The sequence below is a fragment of the Carcharodon carcharias genome, chromosome 7 (assembly GCF_017639515.1).
Source record: "Carcharodon carcharias isolate sCarCar2 chromosome 7, sCarCar2.pri, whole genome shotgun sequence".
Taxonomy (NCBI): domain Eukaryota; kingdom Metazoa; phylum Chordata; class Chondrichthyes; order Lamniformes; family Lamnidae; genus Carcharodon; species Carcharodon carcharias.
Window position 1 is genome coordinate 126,344,518 of NC_054473.1, and position 17,575 is coordinate 126,362,092.

Below are 17,575 nucleotides of genomic sequence, written 5' to 3' on the forward strand. Positions count from 1 at the left end.
ATCTTGCCATTGATCTTAAGTGATGGTGGGAGGTGTTGTGCTGTGAAAGCTGGTTGGAAGAGGACCTTAGTTTTATGGGCATTTAGTAAAAGGTTTATTTTATGCTTTGGAGAGTTGGACAACCTACAACAGCCATCTCAAAGCACTGGAGAAGTACCATCAATGGTGCGTTCATAAGGTGCTCCAAATTCGATGGCAAGAAAGGTGGTCCAACAGCAGAATCCTCTCCAAGCCAACAATCCCAGTATCATAAGAACATAGCATAAGAGTATGAGAAATAAGAGCAGGGGTAGGCCATCCGGCCCCTCGAGCTTGCTCCGCCAGTCAATAAGATCATGACTGATCTGATTGTGTCTTAACCCTACTTTCCTGCCTGTCCCAAAAATCCTCGACTCCCTTGGTAATTAAAAATCTGTCTAACTCAGCTGGGGGAGAGAATTTCAAAGACTAACAACCCTCTGTAAGAAGAAATCCTTTTCATCTCCACCTTAATAGAGAGACCCTTTATTTTGAAACTGTTCCCCCGAGTTCTAGATTCCCCCATGAGGGAAAACATCCTCTCAGCATCTACCAAGCCAAACCCCCTCAGAAAATTATATGTTTCAATAAGATCACCTCTCATTCTTCTAAACTGCAATGAGTATAGGCCCAACTTGCTGAACCTTTCCTCATAAGACTGCTCCTTCATCCCAGGAATCACCCTCGTGAATCTTTTCTGGACTACCTCCAAATGCAAGTATATCCCTCCTTAACAAAGGTGACCAAAACTGCATACAGTACTCTAGGTGTGGTCTCACCAATGCCTTGTACAATTGTAACAAGATTTCCCTATTTCATACTCCATCTCCCTTGCAATAGACACTAATCACTTAAAATCAGCTCCACTAGATGGGACATGTTGTCTATAAGTCTGACACCACACTCCCAAAGCAACTGTTCTACTCGGAACTTGGTCATAGTAGGAAGCTCCCATGAGGATAGTGGAAATGCTTTAGGTATGTCCACAAAGCATTCCTGAAGAGATCAAACATCCCCATCAGCTCATGGGTGTCCCTGACTTGTGACGGACTAAAATGAACAAGGTTTACTCAGGAAGACATCACAAGACTTCGTCAGGAGCACACTGAGGTGAAGTTGAAGCGTCAGAGAGAGCACACAAGCCTCTCAATACCACATCTGCCCAACCTGCCAAACACCATCTACCCCACATGTGACAAAGTCTGCAGGTCATGCATTAGACTTAACAGCCACTTCAGAACCCATCGAACCGGAAGCAAGTCATCCTCAATCCCAAAGGACTGCCTAAGAAGAAGACCTCTTCAAGAACAATTCTGATAGTTTTTTGAGCTGCTGTGTTGAGAGCTACATTGTTACAAATGGCACTTAGATTATTTTGTTTGTTTTAAATATTTGCGAAATATGGAAAATGAAATAATAGTATCCATATTTATTAATATTTTGGAAGTATCCATAATTTCTATGGTGATAGTTTGCTATTGGGTAAAAATTAAGCGTGATGGCACATGTAGTGGCAGCTGTCCATTTCTCACCTGATAAGTGGGTACCAGCAGAGGATATCTAACCAGTAGCTTTTAAAGAGATTGCAGGAGGCTGCTCAGAAAAAGTGAGTTTCTTTTCTTAAGATTTTTAAAGGGTGAGGAGGATCATTCATTATCCTACCTGCAGGCTCCATGCAGAAGCCAGTCGATTTCTCTGTTTCTGAAAACTGGCAAGCTGAGAACTGACCTTGTAGCTAGCTCACTGATTAACATTTTGAGACCCAAATCTGAAAGTGGTTCTGACCTTCCGACTGTCCTCGTACGATTATGTGGATGCACCATCAATATCGCCTATGATTTGGACCAGCCTTGAAAATCTTCCCCACTGTTTCTCGGGAGCTTGCTATATCTTTTGGTAAAAGTGAAGATTTCAGAAAATGGGTTTGTACCTAAAATTGAAGGATTATGGGCCATAAATATATGATATTTTATTGGTTTGAAGGGAATTTAAAGAATAGTAATAATAGAACTATTATGTTTTGTTATAGGCAACATAAAGATGAGATATCTGGAGATATATTTGACATGTTACTGACTTTCACAGATTTCCTGGCTTTCAAAGAAATGTTTCTTGACTACAGAATGGTATGTATGATATACTTGGTCTTTAAAATAAAATTAAACCACCATGTCACATTGGCATGTAATGTACGGGAAGGTATAAGGTTGTCCGTTATCCCTTGCTTATAATGAGTTAGAATTCATCTTTGTGACCCCGGGCTAGAGAAAGATGACCTAAAAGTGAAAGTCAAGATTCAACTCAGTTTTGTAGATGCTAAAGGGGATTTGAGTTTTTGTATTGATGGAGTAAAATCCATTTGCAATATTGGCCACCTCCTTATGTATTAAATAAACTGGGGACAATCATATTTATACGGTTGTTGGCAAAGTGATTAGTTAATCCATGTTGTTCTTTTTTAGGTATGAAATTTAGAAAGGTCCAAGATCACCCAGTTGGTCAACACCTACATCATGTAACTAGGCTTAGAAAGGTCAATGTAGCTGGCATCCACTTGATACTGGGAAATAACCTTTATGCTTCCACTAAATATTTTTCCTTGGATCTTTTGACCAAGACGACTTAACTGTTGAGATTTTTCTTGGAGACAGTTGTGCTTTCCAGGACATCAAGGAGACTCTACTTCTCTTACTGCTTGGAATTATTCTTCCAATGTTTATATTGTATTTTATAGCTTCTTGCTTTGCTGCATTAGAATGGAGGAGGGGCCTTTATGTGGATTGAAATTGGAAAGCCACACATATATCACTATTGTCAGAATATGTGCTAAACCCTCAGGACATAGAAAATGCATCCATTCAAATAATGAGGATGGTTCTTGGGTGTTAGCTGTGACTTAGTTGATAACATTCTCAAATCTGAATCAAAGGTTGTGTGTTCAACTCCCACTTCAGAGACTTGAGCACAAAAGTCTATGCTGACACCCCAGTGCAGTACTGCAGGTATGCTGCATTGTTGGAGGTGTTGTCTTTTTGATAAGAAGTTAAACTGAGGCCCCATCTGTTCTCCAAGGTCGACATAAAATATCACATGGCACTATTTTGAAGATGAGCAAGGGAGTTATCCCTGGTTCCCTAGTCAATATTTATCTCTCAATTGTCATCACAAATTTAATTATTATCACATTGCTGTTTGTGGGAACTTGCCATGTGCAAATTGACTGGCTCATTTCTTTACAGCAGTGACTGCACTTCAAAAATACTTCATTGACTGCAAAATGCTTTAATACAACATGAGGAGAAAGGTGCTATATAAATGCAAGTTTTTCTTTTTCTTAGAGGTATGGAAATATCCATAATTTGTCACTGGCGTCCACTTGCTACAGGCTGCATGTCTGTAGCCACACACATGCTTCCACTAAACACTTTTACTTCAAAAATATTAATAAGGAAAAACAGCCTTCACAATCCACTTTCCTTATAAACTGGATGATTTGTTTGTGATGCTGGTTAAAGGAGAAATATCCCCTGCTCTTATTTTTATTGTTCCATGAAATCTTGTACGTCCACCTGAGTGGACAGATGGGACCTTGGTTCAGCATTTAATTTGAAAGGTAACATCTTCAACAGTACTACACCAAAGTGTCAGCCTAGATTGTGTGCTCAAGCCTCCAGAGTGAGACTTGAATCCACAATTTCTGATCTGTGAGCAGCAGCGCTACATATGAGGCAAGGTTGACACAGTTAAGGTTTTACTTCTCTAACACCCTCCTACCTAATGACCCTGCTTCAACCCTCACAGGTCTGCCTCTTTTCACAACTATCACCTTTGTCCTCTTCTGGTTGCACTGGTTTCCTGTGCCCCAGTGACTTGAATGTAATGTTAGCACACCCTACAGTTTCCTAACAATGGGTTTTCTTCATCCTTCCTTCAACCCTTGATATCCAGCAACTATGCTTGTGCCCTCTGGTATTTTTTGTCCAAATTCCCATGCTATCCAGCTCTTTCGCATGTTCCAAAAGCATCCACTGAATACTGCTGTTGAACTGTACCTTTGCTCTTCCACTCCAACCATCTCCATTTTTATACATTATCCACTTGCTCAGCATTCACTTTTAGTCCTCAATATAAAACATTTGAGAAGCATTTTTCTACATCTGAAGAACAGAATAGAAATATAAGTCGTAACTGATTCTTTTTAATTTTGGCCATATATACAACTTACTAGAAATTAAGGATCTAGTTTAGACAGACACTGATTACACCATTGTCGATCTTCATTCTGTTCTCCAAATCTAGATGAACGAAAGATAGACTTGCATTTATGTATAGCACCTTTTATGTCTTCAAGTCATCCTAAAGAGCTTTATAGCCAGTGAAGTAATTATGAAATGTAGTCATTGTTGTAGGAAGCAAGTCAGCCAATTTTTGCACAGCAAGGTCCCACAAACAACGTGATAATGACCAAATAATTTGTTTTGTTGATTGAGGGATAAATATTTGCCAAGACGCCAGGGATAATTCCGCTGTTCTTTTCTGAAATAGTGCCATGGAATCTTTTACGTCTATCCAAGAGAGTTGTTGGGGGCCTCAGTTTAACATCTCAACAGAAAGACATTTGTATGGATATTGTAGTTCTTAACAAAGTAAGAGGGATAATGGCTATCTTTCTGGTTTGAAAAATTGCAACAACTAAAATGATCAGAAAGGAACCTTCGTGTTCAGGATCAATTTAATGTAAAGTGCTTCTCTACAATGTAGTTATGGAAAATATAATTGCTGATTTGTCATACTTATTAAGAAAACTTTCTCTCCACTTGACACTTGAGGCTTGCTGCATCAGCTGAGAAGGATGAAGAGACGTGTTTTTATTTTTGGAGTTGGGGGAAGTGAGGCTAACTATTTTGTTGGACTTTGGCTCTATTGGGATTACTGCACAGACCAGCCAATTGTAAAGCTGATATTTAAATTTATTTCCATAGTCATTTATCACCAATTTGTATGAACCCAGTGACTTTATTGTTTGACTAGTGACTTAAAAATGTTTTATTCCTTCTTAATATTAAATGTATTTACTTTTCAGGAAAAGGAAGGGCGTGGCCTTGACTTTAGTGGAGATCTTGTAGTGACATCGTTATCAAAATCATCTTCGTTGCCTCAGGCTTCACAAAACATGCGACCTTTCCAGTAGTTTATTGTATCTCTCTGGAGTCCTACGTTTAGTCCCATAGGCTTACATATTCCAAACACAATTGATAGACATTTTGACACATTATAGTATTCTCCAAGGACGGTTGTACAGGTACACCATTAAACTACAATAAAAGGCTTCAGTTCTAATATTTTTGTTTTTCAGATCCTACTTAGCAAGAATCTTGTTATCTTTAACAACATTTTCACACATAGGGCAAAGGCCTCCTAATCCTATTTGCAGGTCTGCATGCTGTAATAATCTTACAAAGATTCTAGTGGCAGTACCTGAAGGTAAGGACATGCAGCCACCACTTTATGCTTTGAGACCCATCTTGACATGTCTTTATCCGGAACTCTTGGCAGTAATATAAACATTGTAATTAGAGGCAGCGATCACTGCCCATTGTTAATTGCACAAGTCCACATGTCATTTTTGGCCTGCTAGCTTGTATGTAGCTTCCCGACCTAGAAACACTAATAGCCTTTTGTTTTTGGCTCCCATTGTTACAGTTCAGACCCCTTCATTTTGCAAAGTAATTCTTGAAATGGAAAGTGGGATCTTCATACCAGAACTGTTTCTAATTAAAAACACTGAGCCCATATCTATGACTATCATTTTCCATAACATTCAGCACATGCAGAATCTACGATGGTAATTTTAGTGTTTTAATGCTTCAACCATTAAAATGTGTGTTCCTGAGGTAGGCCATTCCCACATGCTGGTAATTGGGTCAGTTTGCTACTTCGGCCTCTGTTAATACTAGGAACCTGTAAATATAGCTGCGATTGAATCAAGATTTTGTATCTCCTCTATGTTTGAGACTTCAAATTGTGTTTTGGTTTGTTGCTATTTTCATAGTACGATAGTATTTCCTGAACATAAACTGAGATTTCCATGGGATAATGTATTGGTTGTAATGCAGTTAGGTAAAGTCTGTGATAATATTGTACATACCACTTAGACACTCCCCAAAAAAATGCACATTTTACATTTCATTAACTAGAGGATCCTGTAACTTATTTGACCTAGTTGTAAAACATATTTTGTAAGATTTCAGGTGGGAAACTTTGGTTCTTTTACCACTTAAACACTGTTCATTGACTGGTTAGTTGGCCAGAACTGTAGCCATTGGATTAAAAAGTCAAAGTCTATAACATTGTTACGTCTAATAGTTCAAAGATCTTGTTGAGAGAATACAGAGTATTATGGCTTTCCTAATGTGTACAGTGATTTTGCCGACTCAGCTCGTTTCGCTGAAAGTTACAAATTCATGCTTACTTATTTTTCATATTTGTACATATATTTTTATTTGTGTATTTTAAATAAAAAATTGCTGAGATGCACTTTTGTAAGATAAGTCTTGGGAGCTTTTTTTTTTAGAAAAGGAACTGTCTGTATAATCAGTCCTATTTATCTGCAAGACTTAAATTCCACAGTGCCAGAAACAGCAAAATGATCACATTATTCATGTCCACTTGTCTTTAATTCACAGCTTATAACACTGTCTCCTGGCTGTTTCATCTTCCCTCAATTCTGGGAGAAGTACATCTTTATCAAAGGACAACAAAAATGCTGTACTGGAAAAGCAGTATACTGTGGATGCTGGAAATCTGAAATAAAGGCAGAAAATGCTGGAAATACTCGGTGCAACAAGGACAAAGGGAAGGTCTTTGATAGGGTGGAAGACAGGAGAGATTGAATGACATGAGTTAGTCCTATAGGGCCAAAGAAAATGGTGAGGGGACAAGAAAAGAAACAAGATGTGCTGGAGCAGGTGTTCTACTGTCTAACAGTGAAAATAAGCAAAATCCGAAATATGCAAAGAAAAGGAAACAAAACAGGGGGATCAGAGTTTACAGTCTGAAATTGCTGAGTTCAATGTTAAGTCTGGTAGACTGTAAAGTGCCTAAGTGAAAGGTGAGGTGCTGTTCCTCAAGCTTAAGTCGAGCTTCACTGGAACAGCGCAGCAAACCAAGGACACAGATGTCAGCCTGAGAGCAAAGTAGAGATTTAGAATGACAGGCCATCAGAAGCTTGGGGTCATGCTACATTTGTTCTCCCCAGTGAAGAGGAGACCATGTGAGCTGTATACTAAGTAAATTAAAAGTACATGTAAATCATTGTTTCACTTGAGCGTTTGGGACCTTGGATTATGAGGAAAGAGGAATAAAAAATGGTGTGTGTTACATCTGCGTTTGCATGGGAACAAAAATGCAGTGCTGGTCAGGTGGAGTAGAGAGGACTGAGTCACTGAATTTGCCAGTGACAAAAACAAATGCCAGTCTCTCCCTCCAATACCAGCATTTACATGGTACGAAGGTCAGCCATCCTTTTTCAGAGGTGCTGCTGAAAACCACCTCTTTAGATGGGACTTGGAGGCAGCATAACCATCAAATTAATACAGTAGTACCACCCAAGTCAGGATGCCACTGTTGGTCATACTGTAAATTAAATGGGTTCTGGCAGAAGTCTGGATAAATATAAGCATTTGCTCATTGAATGAAATTTGAAAAACCATAGATTTTTTAAATGTTATTTTCCTCTATTCCCTCACCAGCCTCCTGCTATTATAATATTTCACCTAGTTAACAGATTGGGTCGGTAAAAGCTATTGATGTTTCTATGGTTACTGTCCTTGTAAGCAACCAGTTCATTCAATTCTATTGATCAGAGGCTGGTGCTATCAGTTTTCCTATTCCATTGAAACAAATATTCTGTTGCTGCACAGTATTCTTAAGAGCTTAGCCAAGAACTAATGATCTTTGTCAAATATGGGAAAGCAAGTATCAGTATCTGTTACCCCACAGAAATCAATACAACAGCCCTGATTAGGAAAAATCAATGGTCAGTTGCTGGAAATCCAGGTTTGGAGGGATGATTTGCATAAGATCAAGGTCCTCGTTTAGACTTTCAACAAAGATCAACGTCTGAAAAAATCTTGTTTTAAATTGCTATCTCAATCTTTACACCATTTTATTTACCTTTCCCACTATCAATATTGATTTTTAATTTGAGGTATATACTTGTATAATGAAAATATTTTGTTTAATTCTGGCCATTCACTCCCTCCTTGGTGCACTTTTGGTACAATCAAGAATGCTCACAACCTTAATTGTCTCTATAACTACCTCCAGCCCTACCCTCTGTTCCTCTGACTCTGGCCTCCCCCTTCACTCCAGCATAGTCAGCTATGCTGTAGAGTTGCATCCTGAGTGTCGTCCTCCTCCTTCAGGACCTTCTTTTAATCCATCCCTTTGACTCAATAGTTGGTCACGTTTTATATGGTTTGGTGTCTCTTTCTGATAATGGCCCTGTGAAGTGCCGTGGGATGTATTTTGGTGTTAAAGAGACAGCTGTATAAATTCAAGTCAGAGTAATTAGTAAAATAGACTTAGCGATTACAATATAATCACAATGATTTGATTTGTAAAAGGTTCCAGCTTTTGTGAGAACAAATTTTAGGTTAAAATCCTTTCAGGCTTGGTTGTGGTTGTTGGGTCAAGCATTTCAGCCCCAGCACTGCAGAAGTTCCTCAGTGTCCTCAGCTCGACCATCTTCAGTTGCTTCAACAATGACATTCTTTCCATCATAAGGTCAAAAGTGGGGACGTTGCAGTGTTAATTTCATTTGCAACTCCTCAGATAAAGAAGCAGTCAGTGTGCACATACAGTAAAACATGGGCAACATTCAGACTTGGGCTACTGTGGCAAATAACATTTGTGCCATACAAATACCAGATAATGACCATCTCAAATAAGATGGAATCTGGCCACCTGTCCTTGGCATTCATTCAATGGTTTTATCATTGAATCCCCCACCGTCACATTGTGGGAGTCACTACTGACTAGAAACCGAAGGTGGTCTAGTCATGTAAATACTGTGGCTTCAAGAACAAATCAGAAATTGTGTATTTTGTGGCCAGTAACTCACCATGTGACTCCCCAAAGCCTTTCCACCATCCACAAGGCACAAGTCAGGAGTGTGATGGAATACTCCCCACTTGCAACCCCAGAATATTCAAGAAGCTCAACAGCAGCTAAGAAAAGCAACCTGCTCGAGCGGCATCCTATCCACCACCTTAAAACACTCACTCCCTGGTTGCAGTATGTACAGCCCACAAGATGCAGCGCAATAACACTTCAACAGCTCCCACACCTACACCCACTACCACATAAGATAAGGCAGGAAATGGATGGTAATATCACCTGCTGAAAGTTCCCTGCTATGTCACACATCACCCTAATTGGAAATATACTGCCATTCCTTCAATGTCAGCTCAAAATCCTGGAACTCCTCATCTAATGACAATGAGTGCACCTACACTAAGACAGGGGGGTGGGGGGGAGGTGGTGAAGGGAGGAGGACTTCCTCGTGAACCTGGTCCTGGGCCTGACCAAGCTTGCCATTAACAGGTCCAGACAGTTGGTGATCAAGGGCGGGGTGGGGGGGGTCACCCAACCCAACTCAACTGTTCACATTTCTTCCATTGCTATATTCACAGCCAGCAATACACTCAGCCTGTGAATAAAAACAGTTTTAATTTTGAATGAGGTTTTCTCAAAGTTTGGAAAAATGCAAAAATGAAAGTAATGAAATGTTCTGTGATCCAGCACATTGTTTGGCAATTTGTGAAAGCCATTTGTTCCTTAACTTAATTCATGTGTTGAAACTGTAGCAGCATCATTTTTATTTTGTTTCCAGATAAATCCTGATGATCAAATGCCTTTTCTGGAGCTTACTTGTACAAATGGGGGTGATCTCAGACTGGATCTTGGACTGTGCAGAATGCATTGTTCTCTGGACAAGATGGCAACATAGGGCATAACTGGCTATAGCTCCTTTGGATGAGGGAAGGGATGTAGGGTTCTTATTCTTGATCAAATGATCCTTGCTCAAAACTGGATGTGTGTGGAACACCCCATAATTAAATTTCTGGGCTCATGTGTATATAAAGGACCATCTAGTGGAGTAGCAGCCCCATTGCCATACCCCACGATGTGTTCAACTGCAGGAAAACAAAGGACAAAATAACCCAAAGGAAAAACATCAACTGTACTTCAGTATTGATCAACATGAACAATCTACAACTGCAGGTTGGTGACCAATTCCTTTTATTAGAATATTGTAACACATTGAAAAATGATCAATTATGTGTGAACAGATGAGAGATTTTATATATATATATATATATATATATATATATATATATACACACATATACATATCCTGAACTATATTTAAGAATTAAAATGTCAGTGCACTTCTATTATGTAATTTCAATGTTTTTAAATGGTTATGTTACAATTAAAATCAACATACTGCAGAAACCAGTAGGATTTGTTTTAGATTTTGCAACTATAACACATTAAATGCACAAAAAAAGTAACAGTAATAAATACACAATAATGCATACTCATACTGGAGCAGGTAAAATGGAAGGTGCATTTTCTAAAGATGTTGGGAGGTCTTCAACAAAAACACAACTGATCTCTAAATTGGAACTGCTTTGAAATAGCACTCTGTCTCCTATGTTGATTGCAGCTTTATGTTACATTATATTTGAAGAAATATTTTTTCTGCAATGATCACAAAGGTTTGTGTTTAGACTCTAAACTAGTGAAAACAAAACTTGTAAAAACTCTGAAAGATTGCTGTTGTAATCCTTGCACTATTTAATTTTCTTTCCTCCTTCACCCAATACTAATTTTTAATTGATACAGCACATACATGTGTAGTGTTTGTTTAATTCTGACCAAACGCTACAAAAATGTTCACCACCTCGGTCCTGTTCAACGAACAATGTCTAACCTGAAGATTGCTTAAGAGGGGTACGTTGCCAAAGCTTTTTGTCTTCTACTTATCAAGACAATTGCAAGAATGCCAAATTTGAAGCAATCACAACAATTTATGCTGCCGGACAAAAGGGTGCTGATTGGTAGGCAAACTGACTGACTGATTGCTTTCTCCAGCAACACCTCAGCCAGAGTGGACTTGCCAACCAATCAGCACCCTTTTCTCTGGCAGTATAAATTGTTGCTCCCTTTGAAATTTGGTATTCTTGCATCTACCCTGATGAGTGCAAGAAAAACTTTGACAGGATCTCTTCAAGCAATACTCAAGCTCTGTACTACCAAGCGACAATCTCTAACCTCCTTCAGCCCTCCAACACACCATTCCTCTGACTCTGGCCTCTTGTGCATTCCCTTTTCCTTCATTTGAGCATTGCCAGGAATGGCTTCAAACAACAAGATGCCATGCTCTGGATTCCTTCACTCAATCCATCATGTCCATCTCCCTCTCCTCCTTTTAACACTCTGCTTTGACCAATCTTCTCATCACCTCTTCCTAATATCTTGTATGCATGGTGTCCATTTTGTTTTTTGATTATAGCTCGGTTCAGTACCCTGGATTATTTCTTTACATTTTCTTATTTAACACCACCAAATATCTTTTATTCAATTTATATTCCAATAAGGCTGAAGTTTCCTGGGTCACATGTCTACTGTAACTTAGAGATGAGCATCATGTTCCTGGGCACTCTCTGCAACTTGAACACTCTCGGAATTCCTCCTCCGGTTTCTCCATAACAGCACAGGTGAGGTTAGCACATCAGCAACACTCAGGACTGCAGAGCCCCTCCCTCTTTCTCCTTCCCCACTGCCCTATACCAATAATCTTGGTTTTATAGATTGGAGTCCTAACATGTCTGTACTGCCCGGTTGATGACAGTACCAATAACAATAAAAAAATTTTGTAAGTCTTTCTACTAAGTTCACACAATAGTTTTCACTCCTTTAAACATATAAGATTCTACTCACTCTGAAAAAGTTTGTTACTGAGCAGCTCATGGTATTCCACAGTAATACTGGCAGAGTATGATTAAATGGGCAAGGCAGGATGTTCAGTTACAGTAAAAGTTGGAAACTTCTGCATTCTTTATAGATTCAAGGAAGGACTTGCAGAGTAATTTGAAAAACCTACATTCTCAATCTCAGATATATTTACAGTATATATGATTAAGTTGTACTGTGTGCTTTTATGACAAAGATTGCGACCATTTCCTTTGGAAAGCACAGTTGGATTTTCAATGTTCTCTCAGTATTGCATTCTGAGATACAGTTCTACCTGTGAACTTATAACACAGGACACTGGCAGGCTGTCCAATCACGAAAGGAATCACAGCCGAGTCTCACTTAACATCCCACACAGAAACACTTAATAGCAAGTGCCACTGGATAATGATCGGGACCAGGTGGTTAACTGGTTTTCCCCCCACCCCTGACTAACTTAAGGACACTCAGTATATCTGCTGCCCTACCCTAGATAAGCCAACAGACCAAGAATTAAGCCCAAGGCCTTCCGGTCTGAACAGCCAAGCACCACACCATCTTTACCCAATCCTGCAGAGCAGCCAAAAAGTACAACTTCTTAAAGGTACTGAAGCAACACTCAGGACTGTTGTGCAGGTAGATACTTTGAGACGCTTGTGATGCAGTTCACTTCCATGCAGTTGGGATACACATGTAATTCCTCATGTGAGAATAAAAACTGATGAGAGTATAGTGAACTCAGTATTATAGAGGCAATATTATAGAGGGTAAAACCACAAGAAAAGTTGCAATAATATCAAAAAGAGGAGTCGAAGAAACCCAAAATAAAAACTCCAGGTGAATTATTCTGGTCCTTGGTAACTGCAGTGTACGTAGAGGCTGTAACCACCCGAGTGAGGAGCTGGAATGGAGTGTGCCTTTGGCAAAAGGTGAGACAACACAATCTGCTCATCATTGCAAAAGTGTATGACAGAATATGTTGTGACCTCCACCTTGATGAAAAAGTCTATGCTGAATTATTTCCAGTGGCCTGACTTGTTGCTGCATTGCTCCCACGCCCTCGCAATGACAGCATGCAGAGGAAGGTGCTTACTCCATATGATATCATCACCACACCTGCAAAGAACTGTGGAAAAAGCACATCATCATGTCATTAGACCTGTGCAGAACAGTCGACAGATTGCCCTTTCCCTGCCCGCTTCTCTCCCGAAGCTATTGACTTGTGCTGGGAGATTAATGAAGCAATAGGGAAAAGTGGGGGATGGAAAAGTCAAGGAGCGTTCTTGCTCCTGGTCACTCCTCAATACTCTAAGCTGGAAAGTAAATGAAAGTGAATCTATCATACTGTTTGCTGATGTTCACTTACTGTCTGGACTCACAAACACACATGGCAATTTGGATGAGGCACCAGAGAGTTTCAGGTTCCCATGGAACTAAAATTACAGATCAGCGAGTCAGCATTTAAGGATGGGCGAGGGGTAGAAATTGAAATAGATCTACTAGTACAACTCAATAATTATGACAATTTTCCGTAAATATTGCATCAGAATCATTTCATAATCTTAAACAGCTTGGATGAAATAATGAGAAGTTGGATTAACTTGGTTTTTAATCCCCTTTCAGAAGGCTGAAGGGTGATCTAATTGAGATGCATAAAATGACAGATATTCAATAGGATCGACCAGGGGTCAACCACCTTTTTTACCCCAAAAAATTGCCTCAAATAAAAACTATTGTGTACCACAAGATGAAAATTGCCAAGTATCCTTGGTAGAATGCATAATTTGCATAAATAGTAAATAAAATGTATATATTGAATTGATATAATCAAATGAGAATTGAAATTAAAAATAGACCAAACCCTTAATGATATAATTTTGTTAGTAAAGTCATCTTTAAAACAAACTTTAACTTAATGTTTAGAGTTAAGGCCATTTCTTCAGCTACTGATTTAGTGATAAAAAATATAGTCTTGAATAGCTTATACTTTCATCTATATTAAAAATAATAATGATCGCAACTATAAAATCTGTTCCTTGAACCAAAGACATTATCCATAACCACGGTGTAGTTAAACCATTCAAACAGGTTTATTTTTTAAAAATTCATTCATGGGATGTGGGTGACACTGGCTAGACCAATGTTTATTGCCCATCCTTAATTGCCCTTGTGGGCCAGACCAGGTAAGAACAGCAGATTTCCTTCCCTAACAGACATTAGTGAACCAAATGGATTTTTACAACAATTGACAATGGTTTCATGGTCATTAGACTTTTAATTCCAGATTTTTCTTTTTAATTGAATTCAAATTCCACCATCTGCCAAGGTGGGATTCAAATCCAGGTCCCCAGAGCATTACCCTGTGTCTCTGGATTACTAGTCCAGTGACAATACCACAATGCCATCAGCTCCATGTTAAAATAATTATTTAAAACGCTCAATTTTTTTAGAATTTTTACATGCTAAGAAAAGTAAGTTAACATGTTCCGACTAGAAAAGGCTGGGAGCCACAAATGAGACGTTACAGAGCCGAAGGTGGCTCTAGAATTGCAGGTTACCGACTGTTAGTTTCTCTGTGTCTATCCTATTTCCTCTGATGGGGGAATTCAGAATAAGAGGTCACAATCTTAAAATTAGAGCAAGGCCTGTTGGGAGTGAAATCAGGAAGCATTTTTTCAAAGAATGTTGGAAATCTAGAATTCTTTCCCCTGGAAGGCAGTCAAAGTTCAGTGCAATGAAATTTTCAAGTCTGAGATTGTCAAATTTTTGATAGGCAAATGTATTAAGGGATATGGATCAAAAGTTAGGTAAGCAGAATCAAGGAACAAATCAGTCATAATCAAATAGAATGTGAAGCAGTCTCTGAGCCAAATGGCCTATACTCCTGCTCATATGTTCCCCTGATATATACCATTTCTTAAAGTAGGATTATTGCAATTCGTAACAACCAATATAGAAGCCTCACATTTGATTTCTGTGCTAGACATCAGTTGAAATGTAACTGATCTTCCTCAGATTTTCGGGTCAAAATGGCATAACAAGGGATAATTATTCCATGGAGTTTGGATTGTTCTGTTCTGGCAACAGCACAGCATAACAATAATCCTTCTGATGAAGGGTCATACGGACTCGAAATGTCAACTGTATTCCTCTCCGCAGACACTGTCAGACCTGCTGAGTTTTTCCAGGTATTTTTGTTTCATATTTCCAGCATCCACAGTGTTCTGCTTTTATCATAACAATAAACAATCCTCTTTATATTCAGATATCCAGTAGGAATCTTTGACTCAAAACTTGAATGGATATTCAAGTTTAAATCATCTAATGAAGGAAGGATTACTGTGTGCTACATGTAATGAACATCCATTAGTTTATTAAAAAATAGATTAATGACTTTGTTAAATAAACCACACACAAAATTCTTTCTGCCAAGGTGATCAAGTTTCTAGCAGCTTTGCTGCTTCATCTGGTTTATACAGGAGAGATTGTACCAGTTTGAATCTTGTTACAAGAGGGAATACAGCCAATTCCTTTCAAATCTCATGTGTGACTGGTCCTGCTGACTCAATCAAAACTGAAAATAACCAGTTATTTCCTGTTCACTTTAACAGCTTTACAAAACAGCTACGTCAAAAATAATTTAAGAGTTTTCAGCCAGTTCAAATGCTGACCATTCAGCTGGATTCTGCATGAGTGAGAAATGAACAAGCACTGTGTATTCAATTATCAAGATTAACAGCAATGAGTATTTTATACATTTCAGATTTTACAATTAAAATATTTAGTATTTAAAATTGTATGATTTTTAAAACACCACTTACTTGAAAACGCAAAAGTTAATTTAAAATACATGTAAAACACTCACCGCAGCAGCTGCTCGGTTGTTGTATTTGTAAGACCCTTTAATAGATGTTGGGTCAACTGATGATGCATTGGTAATGAAGGCAGTTAAGTACAGAACTGTAGCACCCAAGTTAAAATACAGACTCTACAGAGAATGAAGAACATATATAAGAGATTGTCTCACAAGCTGCAGGTCACCACAATAAATATATTTAACATATTTATTTGTCATTCTAGGAATGTCTGAGTATTGTTACAAATGCAAAATTACATCAAGTTACAGTTAAATCCCAATCTCTCTGCTTTCCAGGGATGATTAAGGGAATCAAAGATTTTCAAGTCCTGAGGAGTGTCACTATTTAATAAACTCCAACTATAAGAATGTTTCCTCCCCAGTTGTTCTCCTTTAATCTCATGAAGTGCTAACTCCTCCTACACATGTTCACAGATGACCCTTTCCCAAATGAACCGTGACAGAATGTTCTACCATAGGATTAGGTTTGGCTGTGATGCCCCTTATCTTCACCGTTCGGCTTCATGTTGTCCCAACTCAGATCAGCTAACTCAGCATAACCTGAACCTAAAGCATCATTTTTAGCCAAGGTTTACCAAAAAAAAGGAAAACAACCCTCCAGTCATGTAAAAAAAAAATGATTTTCTTCACATCTTTATTTCAGTAGAAAGGCCAAACAGAGAGTCATATACCTTGTTATATTAATGCTGCATTGATTATCTAACAGATCAGCCATCCTGCAGGAGAGTCTCAGGGAAATCTCAAAATGAAACTTCTCTCAATAAATCCAGAGTTAAAGGCACAGTCCTGAGTCTGAAGTTTGCCATATTGAAGGCTGCACCCACACTGGACAATAGCACAGGACAATAGTCCCAATGAGGTTAACACCTATTGAAGGGTCACTTCTGGGAAAGTTATGAAAGGTTAAAACATAGTTGTAAACTTTTACATTCTACACCTATGTATTAAATGACTTGCAGAGGATTTAGAAATTGGACTAACACAGCCTGCAATGTATATCCAGGCCTTGACCCACAATATGGGATGCAATCAGGAAAGTTTTAATGTTGAGATTTCTACGGGCCCACTGTTTTTTCTTAGTAATTCATGTTTTCAGCTGCAAGCTTCAGGTTCTGACTCCTGCTGATGAAACATTTCATCTCAAGGGGAAAGGAAATTCATCTACTGGGAGAAATCTTCTATTTTGAGAACCTGTGCTTGATTCCTTTCTAAAACAACTTGAGATGTACAAAAATCCAGTTCATTAGATTGGCTACTTTGCCATTTGATGAGACCTTGAACCCTCTTTGTGGGAGAACACTTGGTACAGCTCCATGGCTTATAAAAGCCCAACTGCATTCCCCTATGAGGTTCAATCTCCATGACCACTCAAGAGCTGCTTTGTGAAATTCACTCACCATCAAACTTGTACTGTGTACAGCCCACCTTATATTCAATATCCTATAAAAGTTATGTACCACAGTGTTTTAAACTATAACCAAGGACAATTGCTATGACAACATGAGGTTGTGGTGAAATTCTCCAGCCACTCCCTCAGCCAAGGATGGCCCACGTTGAGACACAGTAGAACTTGAGAAGGAAAACAAGTTATCAAGGAATGCAGTTGAAATGAGAAGGCTTCATTCATCTAGGGCTCAAATTCTGTTCTACCACAAG

At 38.7% G+C, this 17,575-nt stretch overlaps 2 protein-coding genes across 2 annotated transcripts in view; one reads left to right on the forward strand and one right to left on the reverse strand.

The window, feature by feature from the left end:
• Positions 1–6,564, forward strand: part of LOC121280420 (ADP-ribosylation factor-like 2 binding protein) — a 167,350-nt gene extending 160,786 nt beyond the window's left edge. Inside the window, exons 6-7 of the mRNA XM_041192398.1 lie at positions 2,048–2,144; positions 5,102–6,564. Coding sequence (XP_041048332.1) covers positions 2,048–2,144; positions 5,102–5,209 — 205 coding nt within the window. The 3' untranslated portion in view covers positions 5,210–6,564. The remainder of the gene's footprint in view (positions 1–2,047; positions 2,145–5,101) is intronic.
• A 4,186-nt stretch (positions 6,565–10,750) lies between these two features.
• The window catches only part of LOC121280419 (plasmolipin-like), a 37,787-nt gene continuing 30,962 nt past the window's right edge, over positions 10,751–17,575 (reverse strand). Inside the window, exons 3-4 of the mRNA XM_041192397.1 lie at positions 15,908–16,030; positions 10,751–13,168 (exon numbers count right to left, since the gene is read on the reverse strand). Coding sequence (XP_041048331.1) covers positions 13,049–13,168; positions 15,908–16,030 — 243 coding nt within the window. The 3' untranslated portion in view covers positions 10,751–13,048. The remainder of the gene's footprint in view (positions 13,169–15,907; positions 16,031–17,575) is intronic.